Here is a 16,907-nt window from a genome sequence, read left to right on the forward strand (position 1 = left end):
TTTTCAAGGAAAGAAAAAGCCATAGGGCCAGCCAATATATGTCATGTCGGCATCTAATTTGTTGTCTATGCATATAGATCTCAAGGCAAATCTAACCGGTGGATTCCTGCAGAGCGGGCGCGTAGCTAGTAGCGGCGAGGCCCGCTTGATAGCGCCACTGGCCGTCGGCGCCTGCGTACGGCTTTAAGCCTGATATAGTTGGGATTATGGTCGGACTCAAATATTGATGTGTCATGTCGTGTTGTTTACAGTAGCGATAGGCGGATGTAGCGGCACACGGTGCACGGCTATGGCAGGCATCTCGGACGCGTTCAGGCCGTCGATGTAGCCTTTGGAAATTAGGATCAGCGATCTTGTAGGCGTTGGTGAACGTCACACATTTGACGCTCCTCCTATGCCTCGCTCGGGCTGCACCAGCATACAAATCAGTTACCAGTTGGCACATTATCACATCCCCGTCTAGCCAGATTTCTATCTATCTATTGGAAACACTCACCCGACCAGTGGCTCGGAGCAGTCAGTCCACCAGGGTGCAATTGCACATCACTTGCGCGACAAAAGAAAATGTCACCTACAGTAGAACGCGGCCCAGCAACAAGGCAGCCCACAAGATTTTCATCTTCCTGCCGGAGACGTGGTGGTGCGGTAGTTATTCTTGACTGATCGGATTTTCACAGGCAGCTTTCTCTTCGGTTCCTCTTTACCGTTGGCCAACGGCCGTCAGCCTCAACAGCAACGACGTGCCCGACGCGACGGCAACTACGAACCTGAAGACACTGCAGTGATGCCGAACAACCCTGTTTGCTCTGCCGCCGCGACGTTGACCAACCTAAAGGCACTCCAGCCGGCAGCCGCATACGCATGGCACAACCCTGCTCATTTTGCGGCCACGATATCGACGAACGAACCTGCAGGCGCTCCTGCCGTGTTTGTCAGCATTATCCATTCATAACCATCACTTATAAAACGAAAATGATCTGAATATCCATTCATAACCATCTAACACGAAAATTTTCTTTCAATTGTTTGCATAATGCAGCAGCGGATTTTCCACTGTTTGAGGCTAACTGTAGAAAAATCAAAGCATTTCCAGATAGTTTCCTATAGGACATCTAACTGGTTCCAGCAGGGTAGGTTGGCAAAATATTCCCCACTGGAAGCTGCAGCCACATTCAGGCCCTCGATGTCTCGATTCCTAGGCTAGGTAACAGAATGGTCAGGGGAGTGCGCCCTTTTCCGCACGAACTAACGGCTATCAATTTGCTCCAGTATGCTCCCTTCTATCCCGATGATTTTCACTGATGTATTTGAGTGGCCCTTGAGGAAGAAATCTGTGATCTGCAATGAAATGGTTCACAGTAAGTATGGTTTTCTTAGCCTGAAACAACTACTGATGCTGTCATGTCATGACTTAGTTATGACACTACCAATCAATTAACAGCATTCCTTACACATGATTGGAATTGCTTACAACATGTTAACAGAAACTGCATTATGTTGATATAGTATTACTTATTTACTACGAAGATCATCATACCTGGGTACAACCAAATAGCTTGAGAATCCTCAACGATGGGCAGCTGTCGGCAATCAACCCCAAAGCTTCATTGGTCAGTTGACGGCAGAAGGAAAGATCCAGAGCCTCCAACCGAACAGAGCACTTGCGGGAAATTGCAAGAGCAGTAAGGTCTCCAACCTAGATGAAATGCAGCAGATCAGAACTAATTATTTGCGGCAAACTGTTCATACTTGAAACAGCTGAAAGGCAAAAAAAGAAAACAGCATGTCTTGACAAATTCAATTTCCCAGTTGAGACAAGAACTTGCAAAAATAACAGTATAATATACATACACTCCAACCAACAAAGATTTGACAGCATCTTCAGAAAGTTCACCTTCTAGATCAGAGGGCCTTTTATACAGGAAAGATATTTGAACTAAGGGATTGAAACAACAGGTCCATGCTTTAAAGATAGAACTTCCAGTCATGGTAACAGCAATTTCAGTTAGCTGAAACTACAACAGGTTGGTTCTCAGTTCTTACTGCCAAACTAGTATGGGCGTGCTTTGTTCCCAGCCACGGGCTGCCATGCCACAATGCGGCGTGCCACAGCCTGTGGCGGGGAAAACCAGCGCCACAGCCACAGGCTGCTTTTGCTGTTGACTGTGCTGTGGCGGGGGAGCTGTGGTGTGGGGCACTATGGCCGGGTGAGCTGCGGCGGGGAACCAAGCACGCCCTATATCTATCGCCATATAGACACTGATGCATGTTCGATGCAGCCAGAACAAATCTCAAACATGGCCATGCCCAAATGGAGATTTGAAGTCTGTTCATACTCTCCATTGTGCCCAAACAATCATTTCTCTCTAAAGTCAAGTTATATGCCTACACCAAATAACCAGAAATGTTCAAATATGTACTCTTTCGTTCCAGCTTGAATGAATGGACTATCTGGGTGCATAAATGAAGTGCATCTCCCCATTAAAGTACAGTGTGATCCTTGTTACCGACTCTCTCGCCCATGCACATTATAATGCTCCTGATCAACCAACAGACATTTGTTGAATGTTAAGCCTTCCCAAAGGCTGCTCACTGGCATTTTGCCAAATGCTTACCTTTTCTATCAGAAACAGGTTGATTTATAGGAGTAATGCATATCTCATGTTCACATTATGTCAGATCAATGTTATTAGTACAAAGTTTCAATTAAAAAAGAAACTCGAAATCAATGCATAAATAGCCTTTTTCTTCCGCTGTATGCGGCATTGAACCATTTCATATGGTCTATTCCTCAAAAAAAAAGGAAAAAGAATAAAGGATCTGCATCTCAAACAAAATTAGAAGTGTGATATCCCAAGAATAAGATTTGTATCAGTCAGGGGTTATCACATTCAAGAAGACAGAATGGAGAAAGTACCTTCTCAACACTGTTAAGCATCAACTCAGTTAGGCATCCTCCAGATTCTTCCAAATATCGAGACATTGCTTCATCACTGTAATAAGGATCAAATATAACATCAGGAAGGATTTGCTGCGATCTCATTACACAACAGAGCATTTTATGATCAATACAAAAGAAGAGTACAATTAAATGAAATAACAGGTAATCATCTTAAAATGGAAGATATAAGTTCCATAATACTCAAAGTGTTAAACTCCTTGCTGGTTCCAACTTTGAGAACCCCTTCAGGAGAAATGGATACCAGTAAGAGTTCCTACCAGTTACAGTGGTGTATTCCTTTCCCTTTCTCTTAATACTCCATCAGGTCTAAGTTTTTCATAAATATAAATAGTAGTAATTTAATGATACAGATGGCACTAGTGCTACAAGTGAGAAAAACAAGCCATGAGACATTAATATGTCATGTTACTCTCAAACTTGTCATGATACTCTCAAATTCTCAGCACAATCTGGCAGAAAAACATATCAGCACTTCTACAATGCACAAATCATATTAAAAAGAAGGATACGAGTTATCATAATGAACAAGATGGTTAGAATGCTAGATAGAAGCTAATTAATGCATACATAATAATCATCATCCACCCATCTGAGTCTGAATACCTTTAAGATGCGGTGATGTATAGTAAAAAAGTGGTGGATCAATAGGAATGTTTGCACAGCACTTTATTCTGCTTAGAAATTAGACATTTCAAACTTGGAACAGCAAAGAAAAGGGGGGAGGGAAGATACCTGAATGTGTTTCTTTGAAGCTTCAGTTTCCTTATTAGCCTGCAACCATTGCGAAGATGCCTCATTGCTGAGTCACGCAACCTATTCAAGTTGCGGAGATCTAAAGAAATTAATTGTGGACAATTCTCCCCGATAGTCTTGATGGAAGATGAGGTAAGTTTCCTACATTTAGACAACACAAGAATGGCAAGTCAAATGCAGATTCATATTGTTTCCCTATACTTGCATAATAGTAATATATTAGGATAACTATGGGACTGCTCCTTCAAAAAGAAACTACCGACTAAAATAGGAAACTGTAAAGACTTACAAGCAACCAGCAAATGCTAGTTCCTTCATATTCGAACCATGTACAGGAATGAGCTCATTCACGAACTTGTCACACACAGATTGTATTCCAGACATTGACAAAACCTCTAGATGATTAATCTTCTGTAGAGCAGGAAGAATCGTCATAGCCTCCACGTTTGTGCAGTCATCTATATATAGTTCTCTAAGTACTGAATGTAACTTGTCAGCAAGAATAACTATTCCAGATGAAGTGAGAAGAGAACACTGGCACAAATTTAGTGAGCTCAGAGAAGGTGCGGCAGAGATAATTGTGTCTAAGCCATTATCAGAAAGACGATAATTTCCCTTAAGAGATATTTTTCTCAACAGCGGCATGCAGTTAGGAGCCTTAGCCAAGGTAGTTGGCAATATGTAGTCAGGCATGCATCTTCCAGATATATCGAGCTGTAGATCCTGCATTAAGACAAACACTGAGTGAGTCCTCAAAAGTTGACTTGACTTAACCAAAAGAAATAAGGTCTTATCAAAAGGTATAAACAAAGTATCCATAACGCAGAAAGTGCATAAAGTGTAAAAACAGTAGTACCTGCAAGCTATCTGTGTTGCATTTTCCAAAAGTTTTCTCAAAGTCATCATCACTCAGCCATGAACACTCACTGAGATGCAGTTCTGTAGGACTATCACACATGAGTTCATTGAGAAGATGGGTATTCATCCTCCTGGAATGACACAGAATCTTTAACAGCTTGTGCTTTAGCTCCTCTGGGATACCTCCAAGTGATTCAATACCTTCAGAATGTTCTGCAAGAGTATTTAAGCATAAGCTTGTAAGTGATGGGGCAGCCCGAGCTGGAAATGGATTTCTCTTATCCTTTGAAGGCGACCAAACGATGGCCTTATTAGCAGACTTGTCGACCTTTGAAGAATTCAATTCTCGAGCTCTCAACTTAGCTTCCCTCTCTTCATATATCCTGGCAGCAGTTGCAAATGGACCAGGCCAGTCCTGAGGGGCAGCACCAGGCTCTAACTCTTCTTCCTCATCATCTTCACTATGTTCATCTTTATCTGCTTTGAAGAATGCAAACTTAGGGGCCAGCCTGATAGCTCGCTCTCTTGCTGCTTGCCTGCGAAGTGGCTCCATAGAAGCAGAAGCAGAAGCAGCAACCGATCCTGAGTTGTTCTGAATCTCCTTAGAATCCACTGGTTTCGAATCCGGCTCATCCTCACTAGAGCTCAGAGATGATGAACTATCTTCTACTACCCTCTCTTTAGAATTCACTGGTTCCGAATCAAACTCATCCTCACTTGAGTTCAGAGATGATAAACTATCTTCTGCAGCCATCTTCCCCTTTCCTTTACTATCAGTACCAAATCTGCGGGAACTGGTACCAACTTGACTGCCCACATTAGCATCAGCACGGGAATTGTTGTTTCCCAACACTAGCTTCTCTTTGACATTGCCTTCCTTTCTAGGATTGTATTGGCCCAACTCTTCCTTGAAATACATATCCGCAAACCTTTCTGCTTCAGGACTTGAAGCACTTCCCACAGGATATGATAACTGCTCAATCACCCCACAAACAACTTCCTTCCATACCAAATTATCCGTGGGTTCCCCATTGCCTGCCTTGGCAGGATCATCCCTAGCCCCCACTTCAATCATATCCATGTTCATAGCAGCAGCAGCATTCAGTTCCACCTCGCTTGGACCAGAGCGTACCTGCGCCACTGGCATCTTCACGCCATCCTGCCCCAGCATGACGCTGTCCTCGTCGGAGTCACTCTCCGAGTCAGCCACATACTCCGTTTCCACTCCCCCGACCAATATGCTCCGCTGCCGCTTCGTCGGTGCGCCCGCGGCCCGGCGCAGCATTCCGTCGTGCACCTGACCTCCACCTGCCGACGACCCAGGCCCCGCCTCCCCGTCCGCCTGAGCGCCCGCCGCCTCCATCCGCCGCTTCGCGATCCGAGACCCCGACCGCAGGCTCATGAATGGCACCGCGCCGTCGGGACCGCCGCCCGCAGATGCCCCATCCGTCCCCGCCCCGCCGCCATCGCTCCCGGAGTTCCCGTCCCGCGGCGAGGCGGAGGAAGGGGAAGACGCGGAGGCCCGAGCCCGGGCCCTCCCCGTCCGCTTCACGCTCCCGCCGGAGCCGGAGCCGGAGGAACCGCCGTCTCGCGCGGCGGGGGTGTTGGGAGTGCCGGCGGCGGCGGCGCCGCCAGCGAGGCGCAGGCTGCGTCGGGGCGGCGCCGCGGCCGGGGATTTGAGGCCGAAGCCGTCGTCGTCGGGGGAGGCGGGGCCGAGGCCGAGGCGGAGGGAGGTGGACGGGGACGGCGCGGGGGTGCCCTGCGGGACACCGGCCGGCGGCGAAGACGGGGAGGCGGCCGCCGCCGCCGCCTTGGCGCGCGAGCGGAGGTGGGGCATCGCGTAGGGCGTGACGGCGCGGCGCGGCACGCGTGGGAGGCGTGCGTGACGGCGCCGAGGGGTTTGGGGTTTGGTTGTGGGGGGGGTGGGCAAGCTGTGGGTTTGGAGGGATATGGAAGTTGGAAGGGGAGGGGAAGGCTTGCAGGGGAAGGAGGCGGCGCGGGGCTTGGCGGGCCAGGCGGGGCGGCGTTTTTCTCCTCATTTTTTATTGGCTTTCCCGCGCAAACGGTGGGGAGAGCGGGGCGCGGCGCGGGGCGGTCGTCGTGTCTCCGGGGCGAGGCCCGAGGCCTGCGGCGCGGTGCGCGTGCGGGGGGAGGAAGCCTGGTTGGTTGGGTTGCCTGGTGGACTCGGTGTTCCTCCCCTGCCCCGGGTGCCTGCTGGGGCCCGTCTCTGACTCTCTGGAGCTCCGGTGCATGGGGTGTGTCTAGCCGTCTCGGCGGCTGTTGGGGGTGCCCGTTGCAGGGAACGGACGAATCGGAGCACGAAGGAGATGGTTTGGAAGTCGGACCATGCGGTGACCGCTGACCCGACCGGAGACGCCGCCGGCGAGGGTTTGCCGCGGTTTTGTGGCTTGCGTGCCGCCGTGCCCCCTGTGATCTCTTTTCGGTGGACGCGGTTAGCGGAATCGTGTGGCCTCTCTTCGATCACCACCCGATGTGGCCAGATTAGTGGAAGACGCGTCATCTGAGAACAAAAGCAGTTGAAACCTGAAAGGATAGTTGTGTGTGTGACCGATGGACGAAGCTTTGGCGGCTTCAAGGGCTCGTTTTGGGCAACTCTGGTATTCTTTGCTGCTTCGCTATCGTGTTGCCACTTGCCAGCCCTGTTGCTGTCATTTTTGGACAGTCCACAGTAGTTCCTTTTTCTGGACAGAAATAGTAGAATCGCAGGATCGATTCGTAGCGCCGTATAACTCTGTCAAATGGAGACTTTTAATGCGGTATCCTTTGCTTACTTTACGTTGTCGACCTCTTAATTTGGCTACACGCCGGATGGACCTTGCTGGCTGTATATAAGACCATCAGCAGATCAGCGACAGCACAGTTCGTGTACACAGCATGGACATGGCTGCGGATGCCGTTGATGCCATCCGACACATTTTATCAAAAGTTTCTTACAGTCCCAGCAAACATCTGAAGATTGTGCACAAAACTACTTTGATGAACATTCTGAACAGGTAACCGACAGTCTCAAATGCTGAACAATGATATAGATCCTTACATAGTTCACCTGCTCTGCTCAAACAAGCAAAAGAATGGCGCAACACTGCAACAGGAGGGTGTCCTGCTCCTTTCCTCACAAAGCAAAAGAATGGTGGGAAACAGCATCCCTACCCAAGCTCACAAAGCCAAGGCACAAGCCATAACAAAAAGAAGGGCTGCCACCAGCCTCGACGCACCAGCGATGGTCGGAACGGCGCCATTCGTCGGACTCGGACCCGCGCAGTCGTCGTTGTTGCCACTGAAGCATCCCGGGTGCATGGCGGTCTTGGGCACTTCGCCGTCCACCTTGAAGCTGGTGGCGGGCTTCCCGCCACTGAACAGGACGCACCAGAAGTACGGCCCACCGCCGTCGGTGCCGCTCACGGCCACCCCGATCTCCGTGTGGTTCTTGCTGTGCAGCACCTGAAGGTCCTTGGCGTCGTTGACCAGGATGTCCAAGGCCTCAGGTGGAGAGGGGTACTTGGACTGGCAAGCCACGAGCCTCCCGGTGATCTTAGAGAGCGTTGCCACTTGGACACCACAGTCCGGGGCGAATTTCTCGGCGAAACTGGACTCCGGAGGCTTCTTGTCACGCACATCGCTGCATTGGCCTTGATATGCTTTGATGTATTGCAGAGCAATGCATCCCAGACCTTGATTATCAGAAAGAGAGGAGGCCTTGCTGGCAGTACGGTTGCTGTTGACCAATGACACGAGCTGATCGGCAGGGTTGTCTGAAAAGAAGATAATTCAAGCACAATATTATAGAAAATTTAATTTTCACTTTTCAAAAAAAAATAATTTCAGGGTTTAAGAGGAAGTGAAGATGTAAATGCATCCTAGATGAATGCTACAAACACAAGGGTGTAGAAAGAGGAAGTGAAGATGCAAATGCATCCTAGATAAATGCCACAAACACAAGGGTGTAGAAATCAACAAGTGCGCTAAAATAAATATAGATGAGGTCTATGGAAGATTAACATCCTATTAGTTTAACAAAGCTTATGTAGCAGGCTAGCAGCTTTGTGGTACTTTCTGCTTTAACAAGTCTCCGAGAATTGCTAGCAGTATTGAGAACTTTCCGTGGATAAGAGAAGTATCACAGTGGCTAGTGAAACATAGCATTCCTTTGAAACAACTGATTTACAAGAATAGAATAAAATTAGCCATAACAAGGGTCCTACTAATAGAATGTTTATTTAAATAGTTAGGCATGGGAAATGAGCCTCTACAGAGAACAATCTGGTAGAAAGCATCCAGTTGTGCAGTAGGTTTGAATGTAAGGATTGATGAGGTAAAGAACTACAAGGGCGCATCATAGTTAAACACAGTGCAGCAGCCGGCCTCTTTCTATGGCTGATGTTCCATTTCATGGGCACATCAGGCTGTAAATTTAGACTGAGTGAGCATAATATTAAAGGATTTATTATCATAAATATCCGATTGCTATAATGTTCCAGTCAGCAACATAAGTAAACTATGTAGATTGTGCTATTGCCATCAATAGCAATAACACAACATATCCGCACTTATAACTTAACCACGAAGATGAGTGATAGAATTGCCACCAAGGTTCCCACACATTACCAATATAACCAATCTTAAAGAAACCAATATAACCAACCAAGTCACTTAAAGACATGTCAAGACAGAAGTTGGCAAGGTTACCAGCCTTTAAGAAATCCTCACAATTTGACCCATCACAACTAACCAAATACAATCAAATCCCCTCACTCAACCTCAACAAAATTTTGCGAATTGACATTTGAAAATTGGCCACGGATGCCAAATGTAGCAGTCAAGCAGACAATACTACCATACAGTACCGTCGCAACTTCGCATACAAACATATGCCAAAATTGGTAACGACACAAAATTCCCCCAGGATTGGGCATTTGGGCTCAATATTCGACCATTCAGTAACCACTAACCAGTCAATTATCCGTTCAGGGAAGCTATCTTTACTGAAAGGACATGAAGCGAGAACCATGGCTCAGTGAACACTCACTGCGGTGATCCCGTTACCCCATGGCCCAATGCCCGATTCCCAATGGCGTACAACCCACCGTCCTCCCCCGTAAAACCATCCCACCCCGGCACCCCCGAGCCGAGATCACAGTCCGAGCTAGGCATCCATCCGAAACACCCAGATCCAGACACCAGACTCGCAACCGTGAACATTATTCCTAGACAGATTGGAGTGCGCGCAAGAATAACAAGCAAGGAATGCAGCACGCGACAAGCAAACAGGAACCGGAAGCGTGAAGGTGACAGGAGCAGTACTCGTGCTGTCGGCGGCGGAGGCGGCGGAGAGCAGGAGCGCCGGCAGTAGTAGGGCGGCCAGCAGCGGCCCCGCGGACATCGCCATCTGAGCTCTCCTCCTCCTCCTCCCCCGGCCCGCGCGCGCGCTGGGGACAAATTGGGATCTGGGAGCTCGTGCGAGCTTGGAGGGTGAGCTGGCTCGGCAAGTGAGTAGCAGAGGATCTCTTCCTCCGCTCGATCCCGCTTCGAGCTCTCTTTTTATGGCTTTTTTTCGGTGCGCGCCTGCTCCGCCCGCTGCTCTCTCTCGCCGCATGTGTCATGTGTGTGTCCACCGTGCGATGGCCGTCGCCGTGGTGGATTGACCAAAGTGCCCCTGCCGACTATTTTCGGTTAGAAGGCAGCCTTCCATGGGTAAGCAAAAAGGGATAGTAGCCGACAGTTCTGTACGCTTGATCAGCTCCTGCAATTCTCAACAATTCTCTCTGTTTAGAGATTATAATTTGTCGACCCTAAAAAAAGAGATATAATTTGTCCGAAAGTTTGTAAAAAAAAAAGACGATCATATATTTTTAGAATTGCTGAGAAAAACAAGTGATTATAGACAAATATTATTTCAAGAGCACACAGGCAACGGTGGGAGTAGAAAACCGCCTTAATAAGTAGCCTTCCGTAAAGCCAAGAAATTTCCTCTAACGAAAAAAAAAACAAAAAGTTCTAGTGCACCGTCCGGTGAGTAAACTGTTTAAGAGATCTTTACGAATAAAGTAAAGTGGTAAGTAGCTCTGGAACCAGTACCGATTATAAACTAAATAAATCATGAACTGCTTAACCCCCACTGTCGGTGTGGTCATTTAAAGAATATAATGATCTACGGTTTGTATTTAAATAGACAATTAAGCGCAACTTTTATTGGCAATCATGCGTGCCGTCACCGAACCTCGAGAGGTGGCCAGCCCAGCGATGTTCGCTGACGAAAGGAAATCCCGCTACACCGCGCGAGCATTTTGCAAAATCTCAAGGAGTCAAGGGTACGCCTCCTTAGAATTATTCGCACGATGGAATCATCAAGATAAAAAGGAAACCCTATGCTTTTGTATTTGGGTTGAATTTGTATAATGAGAAAGGCCGAGTCAACGTCAGATCATAAGTTCATGTTCTTACTTCTTACTGACAGCGCAGTAGTAACAGTCAGATCCTCTTTAAAGATCAGTGCAATTTTTTTTTTTTTTTTGCAAAGGGGATTTTCGCCTTGTTGCATGTGAGCAAGAGGAGAAAAGATCTGACCAGGCTCCAGAGCACATGTGCGAAACACCAAATTGGTCGCCAAATTTGATGTTCCAAAATGAATTAATTACAACATTCCCTGTGCGAATGGTTTCTCTGTGGAGTGCGAAATCCGAACGAAGGTGGGCGTCTGCTGATTGGTCTGAGCTGTTTGACAATTGACAGCGTAGCCGATGCTAACAACCATAACAAATTGGCTTGAACCAGTGGAACCACCTTGGGCTATAGTATGCTGTTGAGAGGAGCGGCATAGTCTACGCTTTACCGAGCTACCGCAAGATCAAATCTGATCCATCGTTTGACTTGCAAAAGCAGTCCAATTTGTAATAAGAAAATCTTCATCCAAATTGTAGATAATGTGGAGAAAAGAAGATTATGTAACAACAGAGAAAAGTCTGTCTATGTCTCTGTGATCCAGCATAAACTTGCAAATATAGAAATGTATTCCTATTTTGCCTTTTTCTAAAGAAGAAAATGATGTTTTTTTTGTGTACTTGATCTCTACGCCAAGCCATAATTGAAAGGAACTAGTCTAGTACTATAGTTTACCCCCGAAATTAAGAAGGTAAGGCTAAGGATGCAAGTGGGGAGTGAGGACACTAATGAGCTAGTTAGTTTATTTTTATCTTACTGTCCCTGCTTTGAATTCCGAATTTGTTCATTTTAATGACTTCTGGCTAACACCAATGAATGACCCAAGAAAACAGACTGGCTAGGGAGGCTATTTGCAGCCCATAAACAGAACTCGCTTAAACTGGACCGAATGAATAGATAGATAGCAGGCCGCAAAACAAACGATAGCTCGGCCCTACAAGACGAAGAAACTAGAAGGAAGAAGTCATATTTACCTCCAGTACTACGAGCCGAGTCCGTTTTTTTAAGTAGGAGAGTAGCCGATTATATTAAAAAGAACCAGATCAGAAAAAAAAAATTCACCCGGTTGAATTGGGATATCAGTACGGATAGCCACACAACTCAGAAACTGCCATACCCTACCGGTTGGATTGGAACATCAACGCGGCCTGATCACTCCGCTCGCCACGGCGGCATCCACCAACATCCACGCTCATAAATCGTCAAAACCTCCAAGCGTGGGCTAGCGTTGATAGGAAACTGATAGAAACAGACTGCACCGCACCGAGAAGGTCACCACCACGCAGGACCCTCTGTTACACCACACTCCACCTGATAGAGTAAAACTACCGAATCCGAACCTCTCGCAGGCTCCCTCGAAGTCGCCATCGCGATAACACAACGCGCGGGGGCCTCGCCACATCCGCCGTTGGACTCCACCTTACTCTCATCACCTCGAAGAAACACGCGCATGGGCCTCGCCACGCCCGCCATGGCACTCCACGTCACGGATCTGTTTCTTTTGTCGCTATCAGAGTAGCAAGCAATGTTGGCCCGCTCCACAAGATCTCTGTCGATCAGCCAAGCCAGCGCCGCAGGTCGACTTTGCCTTGTTGCTTCACCCGCGCAATGGCGCCCGCCACCATGTCAGCAAGCCAGAGAAGTCGCTTGTGCCGTCTTCCGACGATGCACCGCACCGGGTAACCCAGCCACACTGAGCAACCCGCCGCGGTCCGCTACAAGCCCAATTGTCCCACGATGCCGTTGCCGCAAGCACCGTCCTCCGACGCAGTCCCACGCTGCACTGACCGTTGCCAAGCAACACCAGCCGCTGTGGTCCGCCGCAAGCGGCCAAGATCGACATCCATGCAACAACCTCTAGCCGCCACCATAACTGCGATTGCCTCCACGTGGCCTCGGCAACACCCGTCCAGCTTGCCACGCGGCGGAATTGTCAGCACCGGTTGCGGCCGTCCATGGCTAATGGACCAGGAATGTCAGAAACCAAGATGGGTCTCTAGAGAGGACGCCTCCAAGGAGGGTACAGCGCCAATGGTACCGTTGTCGCTCGATCAGAATCTGGATAGGGTTTTCACCTAGAGAACCCAGTGCAGCAGGATTGTTGCTCAGAAATGACGCCCCCAACGGGAAGAACGACACCCTAGGGCGCCGTCGTCATCTTCATCGGCAAAAACGCCGGTGGGGACTTTCACCCGGAGCATCCCAACCCCTGCACGCTCACGGCTTGGCACTCCCGGCCACAGTCACGGCAGCTCATCCGGGGCGGTGCCTCCGCCACGCCTCCTTGCACCATGCCTCCGTACCTCCACCTCTGCTTGCTTGCCGGCAGTCACCTTCCTCGCTCCGCGCCCTGCGTCGTCCCGCGTGCAGCGCCTCCTCTGCACCGATGTCCTTTGCACTGGTGCCACCTCCGCACCGACGCCCTCTCCACGTCGCTCTTCCACGGGCCGCCGCACCTCCTCCACGTCTCCTCCTCCTAGCGGCCCCTCTTGCCGCACGCCTTTATCTCGCCACGGTCCCGCGCTTTCCTCGGCGGCCTCCATCATAGCGCGATGCGGCCTTGACCTGCAGCCATCCGGGTCCGTCGTCGCGGGAATGGGCCTCCACGGTGCCGGATCCGCCTTCCCGAGCCACCGCCATCGCCCTGGCCGACGGGTCCACCATGACCGCCCATTTCCCCGCCCGCGATCGGACCGGGGCAATAAGACCCCGCCGCCGCCGTCCTGGAGGCCGGCGTCGACGCGGGCTTCTGGCCAACCCCTCCGACGGCGGCGAGGGGAGGGAAGGGAAGGGAGGGGGTGGCGGCGGTGGGGACGGGCGGTCACCGCCTAAGTCACCCGAGCGGGGCGACGCGGGGGCGTGCGGCACTGGAAGTCTCTTTGCCAAGACTTGGAACTTACTATTGTAGTAAGGGGGCACACTGATCGGTCTCCGTTTGCTTTAGTCCTCGTTTCCTCACTCCAAAAACCAGTTGTTCTGCCTCCTTAAACTTGGGAAACCGATTGTTTGGCCACCTCAACACGAATCCACAGCTGTTTTGTCCGACGTGGCTCCATGTCAACATTCCACGCTGGCATGGGTCCCACATGTCATAGTTCATCTCTCTCATCTTCTTTCTTCTCTATAATTTGCGTAGCGCTGATGATGACGACGGCGGACAGCAGGCTCGGACTCCTGCTCGCGGGCCTCGCACCGGCGCTGAGGGGGACGACGTTGGCTAGCGCGGGCGACGAGGAGGCACGTAGGAGGAGCGGTTCGAGGCTGATGGTCACCTGGTGGTGCGTTGAACGCCAAGAACAACGGCGATAGGATCCAGGCCAAGCTTCTCGACCTGCTCGCTAGGTAACTTGTTACCAGTACTGCGTTCAATGGGTTAGCAGGATACAATTGTACCTTGCTGGTTACTAAAAAGAAAAAGAAAAATCCATGGCAAATCGCTTGCAGCTAGAGGCCCGGCAGGAAAATTACTTCGGCCGTTCGGCAAGCTGGGTCGCGTGGCGTCGTCCTTCGACCCAGTGCTGGGAGACGGCATGGCGGAGGTGTACACGTTCAAATGAACCGTTCACTATTGGTTAGCATGTGCCGAACGGTAGCTGGATTCACAGTACGCATCAATCAACACAAGTACGGAGAATTTCATTTGCAGGAGAGCTAATCCATCCACGCAAAAAAAGAGAAGAAAAATAACCTTTGCTTGCTGAAGTCTCTGGACGCCGCGTGCGCGTGGTTGTCGGCGGCGTGGCCGGCGTTGAGCTCGTTGCAGTAGCCGACGAGGCAAAGAGCGGACTCGGCGACGAGTTGGGGCCTCGGGGCTTCTTCTCGGGCGGCGCAGTGAGGGATACAGCGTAGGAGGATGGGATCCGGTGGAGGAGGACGGGTTCCGGCGGAGGAGGATGGGATTCGGAGAATGAGGAGGACGAGGAGTCGTCGGCGGCGAAGGAGGAGCGGGAGGGGGAGTCGAAGAAGGATGAGGAGGCGACGGCCGCGGTGCTGGGGGAGAAGCAGGAGGACGAGGAGTCGGCGGCGGCGAAGCAGGAGAGGGAGGGGGAGTCCGAGGAGGAGGAGGCGACGGCCCCGGAGTCGAAACCTTTAAAGAAGAAAAATAGCGGCGGCGGCGTCGAGCAGATGCGCGGTGGCGGCGGAGTCGAGCAGAGGAACAGCGGCGGCGGCGAGCAACTGGAGTCCGGCAGGCCGAGGAGTCCGGCAGGCGGAGGAGGAAGATTATGTGGGGCATGTCAAAACAATACAGACGTCCAAAAAATCAAATACCAAACGAATAAGAAATAAATAAATGACCAGCACGAATCTTGGCACAGTAATGGGCGGCATAGATAACACCCGCCCAGCGGGTACCCGCCATGAGGCATTTTCCGGCGGCTTGCCAGGTGTGCGTGCGGGTTACCCTGTTTCCTCTCGTGTGTGCATCGATGAATTGGAGCGGCCTGCTACAGTGGTTTTGGAGAGTTTCAGATGATAGGATTAGCAGATCAAGGCGCATTTCATCTGTGTTCCTGAAGATTTCTGGTTGATTGTTCATTTGTTTCTTCAGGAACGAAAGCTTGGGGAGCAAATATAATATCTTTAGCCATTTTGATAGCAAGCTTTGCGAGTAGGGTTTTCATTCCTAAATTAACCAACGATTTTGTGCAGCGATAAGCAAATTTCACATTTACATTCAGATCACCAGCTGTATATGCACGTCATACTACTGTACATGATTCGCCATGGATGATGTCGATACCAGCACTCATCAGTCCGTCACCATCCAATCGTCGTTTGGCTGTTGGTCGGCCGCCGCCATCCCCCGCTGCTGCTGCACGGCGTTCTCCACGTAGAACCGGGTCGGCATCCGAACGCCGCGGCGCCACCGCGCGTACTGCACCACCGTCGCCTTGCTCTCGCCCGCGGACAGCGTGGGCACCAGGACCTCCCCGGGGCCGCCGACGAGCGGGACGCGGCCCTGCGCCGAGTACATCCACGCCCGGTCATCCGGCTGCGGTCCGTCCTGGTGGAGCGCGCAGCAGCCGCCGACGCCCGCCAGCGCGATCTCGTGGCACTGGCACCCCAGCGCCGTCCGGCCGCGCGAGAGCTCCGGCGCGCGGAACTGGTGCCTCAGGATGAGCCTCGCGATCGCGTTGTGCCACTCCCGGAGCCGGAGCCGGAGCCGGAGCCGGGTCGCGCGGGCGCCGTCCCGGCGCCGGCTCCTAGTCTTCGTCCTGGTCCTGGCCCTCTTGACCGGAGGCGGCGGCGGCTCGTCGTCGTCGTCGTCCGATATGCAGGACGGCCACGGCGGAGACCTCCTCTTCTCGCCGGCCTGCCGTTCATCGGAGCCCGTTCCGGCGGGCCACAGCACCTGGATTTCCTCTTCGCTGAACATCGGCGCCAGGACGTCGACGTCGTCCTCGGAGACCGGCGCATTGAGGTTGTCCAAGGAGAGCGGCGGCGACTGGAACTGGCTGCAGAGCAGCTGCGCCTGCAGCTGGAGGTTGTTTTCCCGGGATAACAGTAGCGGCGGCGGGAGATCGTCGTCGTCGTCGGAGAACGGGACCAGCTCGCACTGGCGGCGCATCAGCGCCCGCAGTTCCACGTTCGTGAGCGGCGTGGTCCGGGCATCGTCCCCGGCAAAGAGCCGCGGCAGCGGCGGCGGCACGGCGACACCTGATGCTCGTGACAGACGGGACCGGCCGTGGAGGGACGGCGGCGGGCAGCTCGGGACCATGGCGGACGCCACGGCCATGGGTCGCAAGGCAGGCGGTCGGCGGCGGCGCGCGCGATCGTGAGGTGATCCGATCTACTAGCGCCGAGGCGGACGCCCTCGGACCTCGGGGCCTCAACGCATTATATCGCCGGGCAAAGTAGCGTCCAAGTCGGAGTC

At 51.4% G+C, this 16,907-nt stretch overlaps 2 protein-coding genes across 2 annotated transcripts; both read right to left on the reverse strand.

The window, feature by feature from the left end:
* Positions 1-973: 973 nt before the first annotated feature.
* Positions 974-6,505, reverse strand: LOC117860534 (uncharacterized). The gene is made up of 6 exons (XM_034743847.2): positions 4,572-6,505; positions 4,005-4,438; positions 3,695-3,856; positions 2,918-2,993; positions 1,538-1,696; positions 974-1,338 (listed from the first exon to the last, which is right to left on the reverse strand). Exons 1-6 carry the CDS (start codon positions 6,408-6,410, stop codon positions 1,246-1,248), a joined length of 2,763 nt encoding a protein of 920 aa, XP_034599738.1. The 5' UTR covers positions 6,411-6,505; the 3' UTR covers positions 974-1,245.
* A 1,045-nt stretch (positions 6,506-7,550) lies between these two features.
* Positions 7,551-10,181, reverse strand: LOC117860535 (uncharacterized). The gene is made up of 2 exons (XM_034743848.2): positions 9,896-10,181; positions 7,551-8,346 (listed from the first exon to the last, which is right to left on the reverse strand). The coding sequence occupies exons 1-2, from the start codon at positions 9,978-9,980 to the stop codon at positions 7,751-7,753; spliced, it is 681 nt and encodes a 226-aa protein (XP_034599739.1). The 5' UTR covers positions 9,981-10,181; the 3' UTR covers positions 7,551-7,750.
* Between the last annotated feature and the right edge of the window lie 6,726 nt (positions 10,182-16,907).

Source organism: Setaria viridis, chromosome 6 (assembly GCF_005286985.2).
Source record: "Setaria viridis chromosome 6, Setaria_viridis_v4.0, whole genome shotgun sequence".
Lineage (NCBI taxonomy): Eukaryota > Viridiplantae > Streptophyta > Magnoliopsida > Poales > Poaceae > Setaria > Setaria viridis.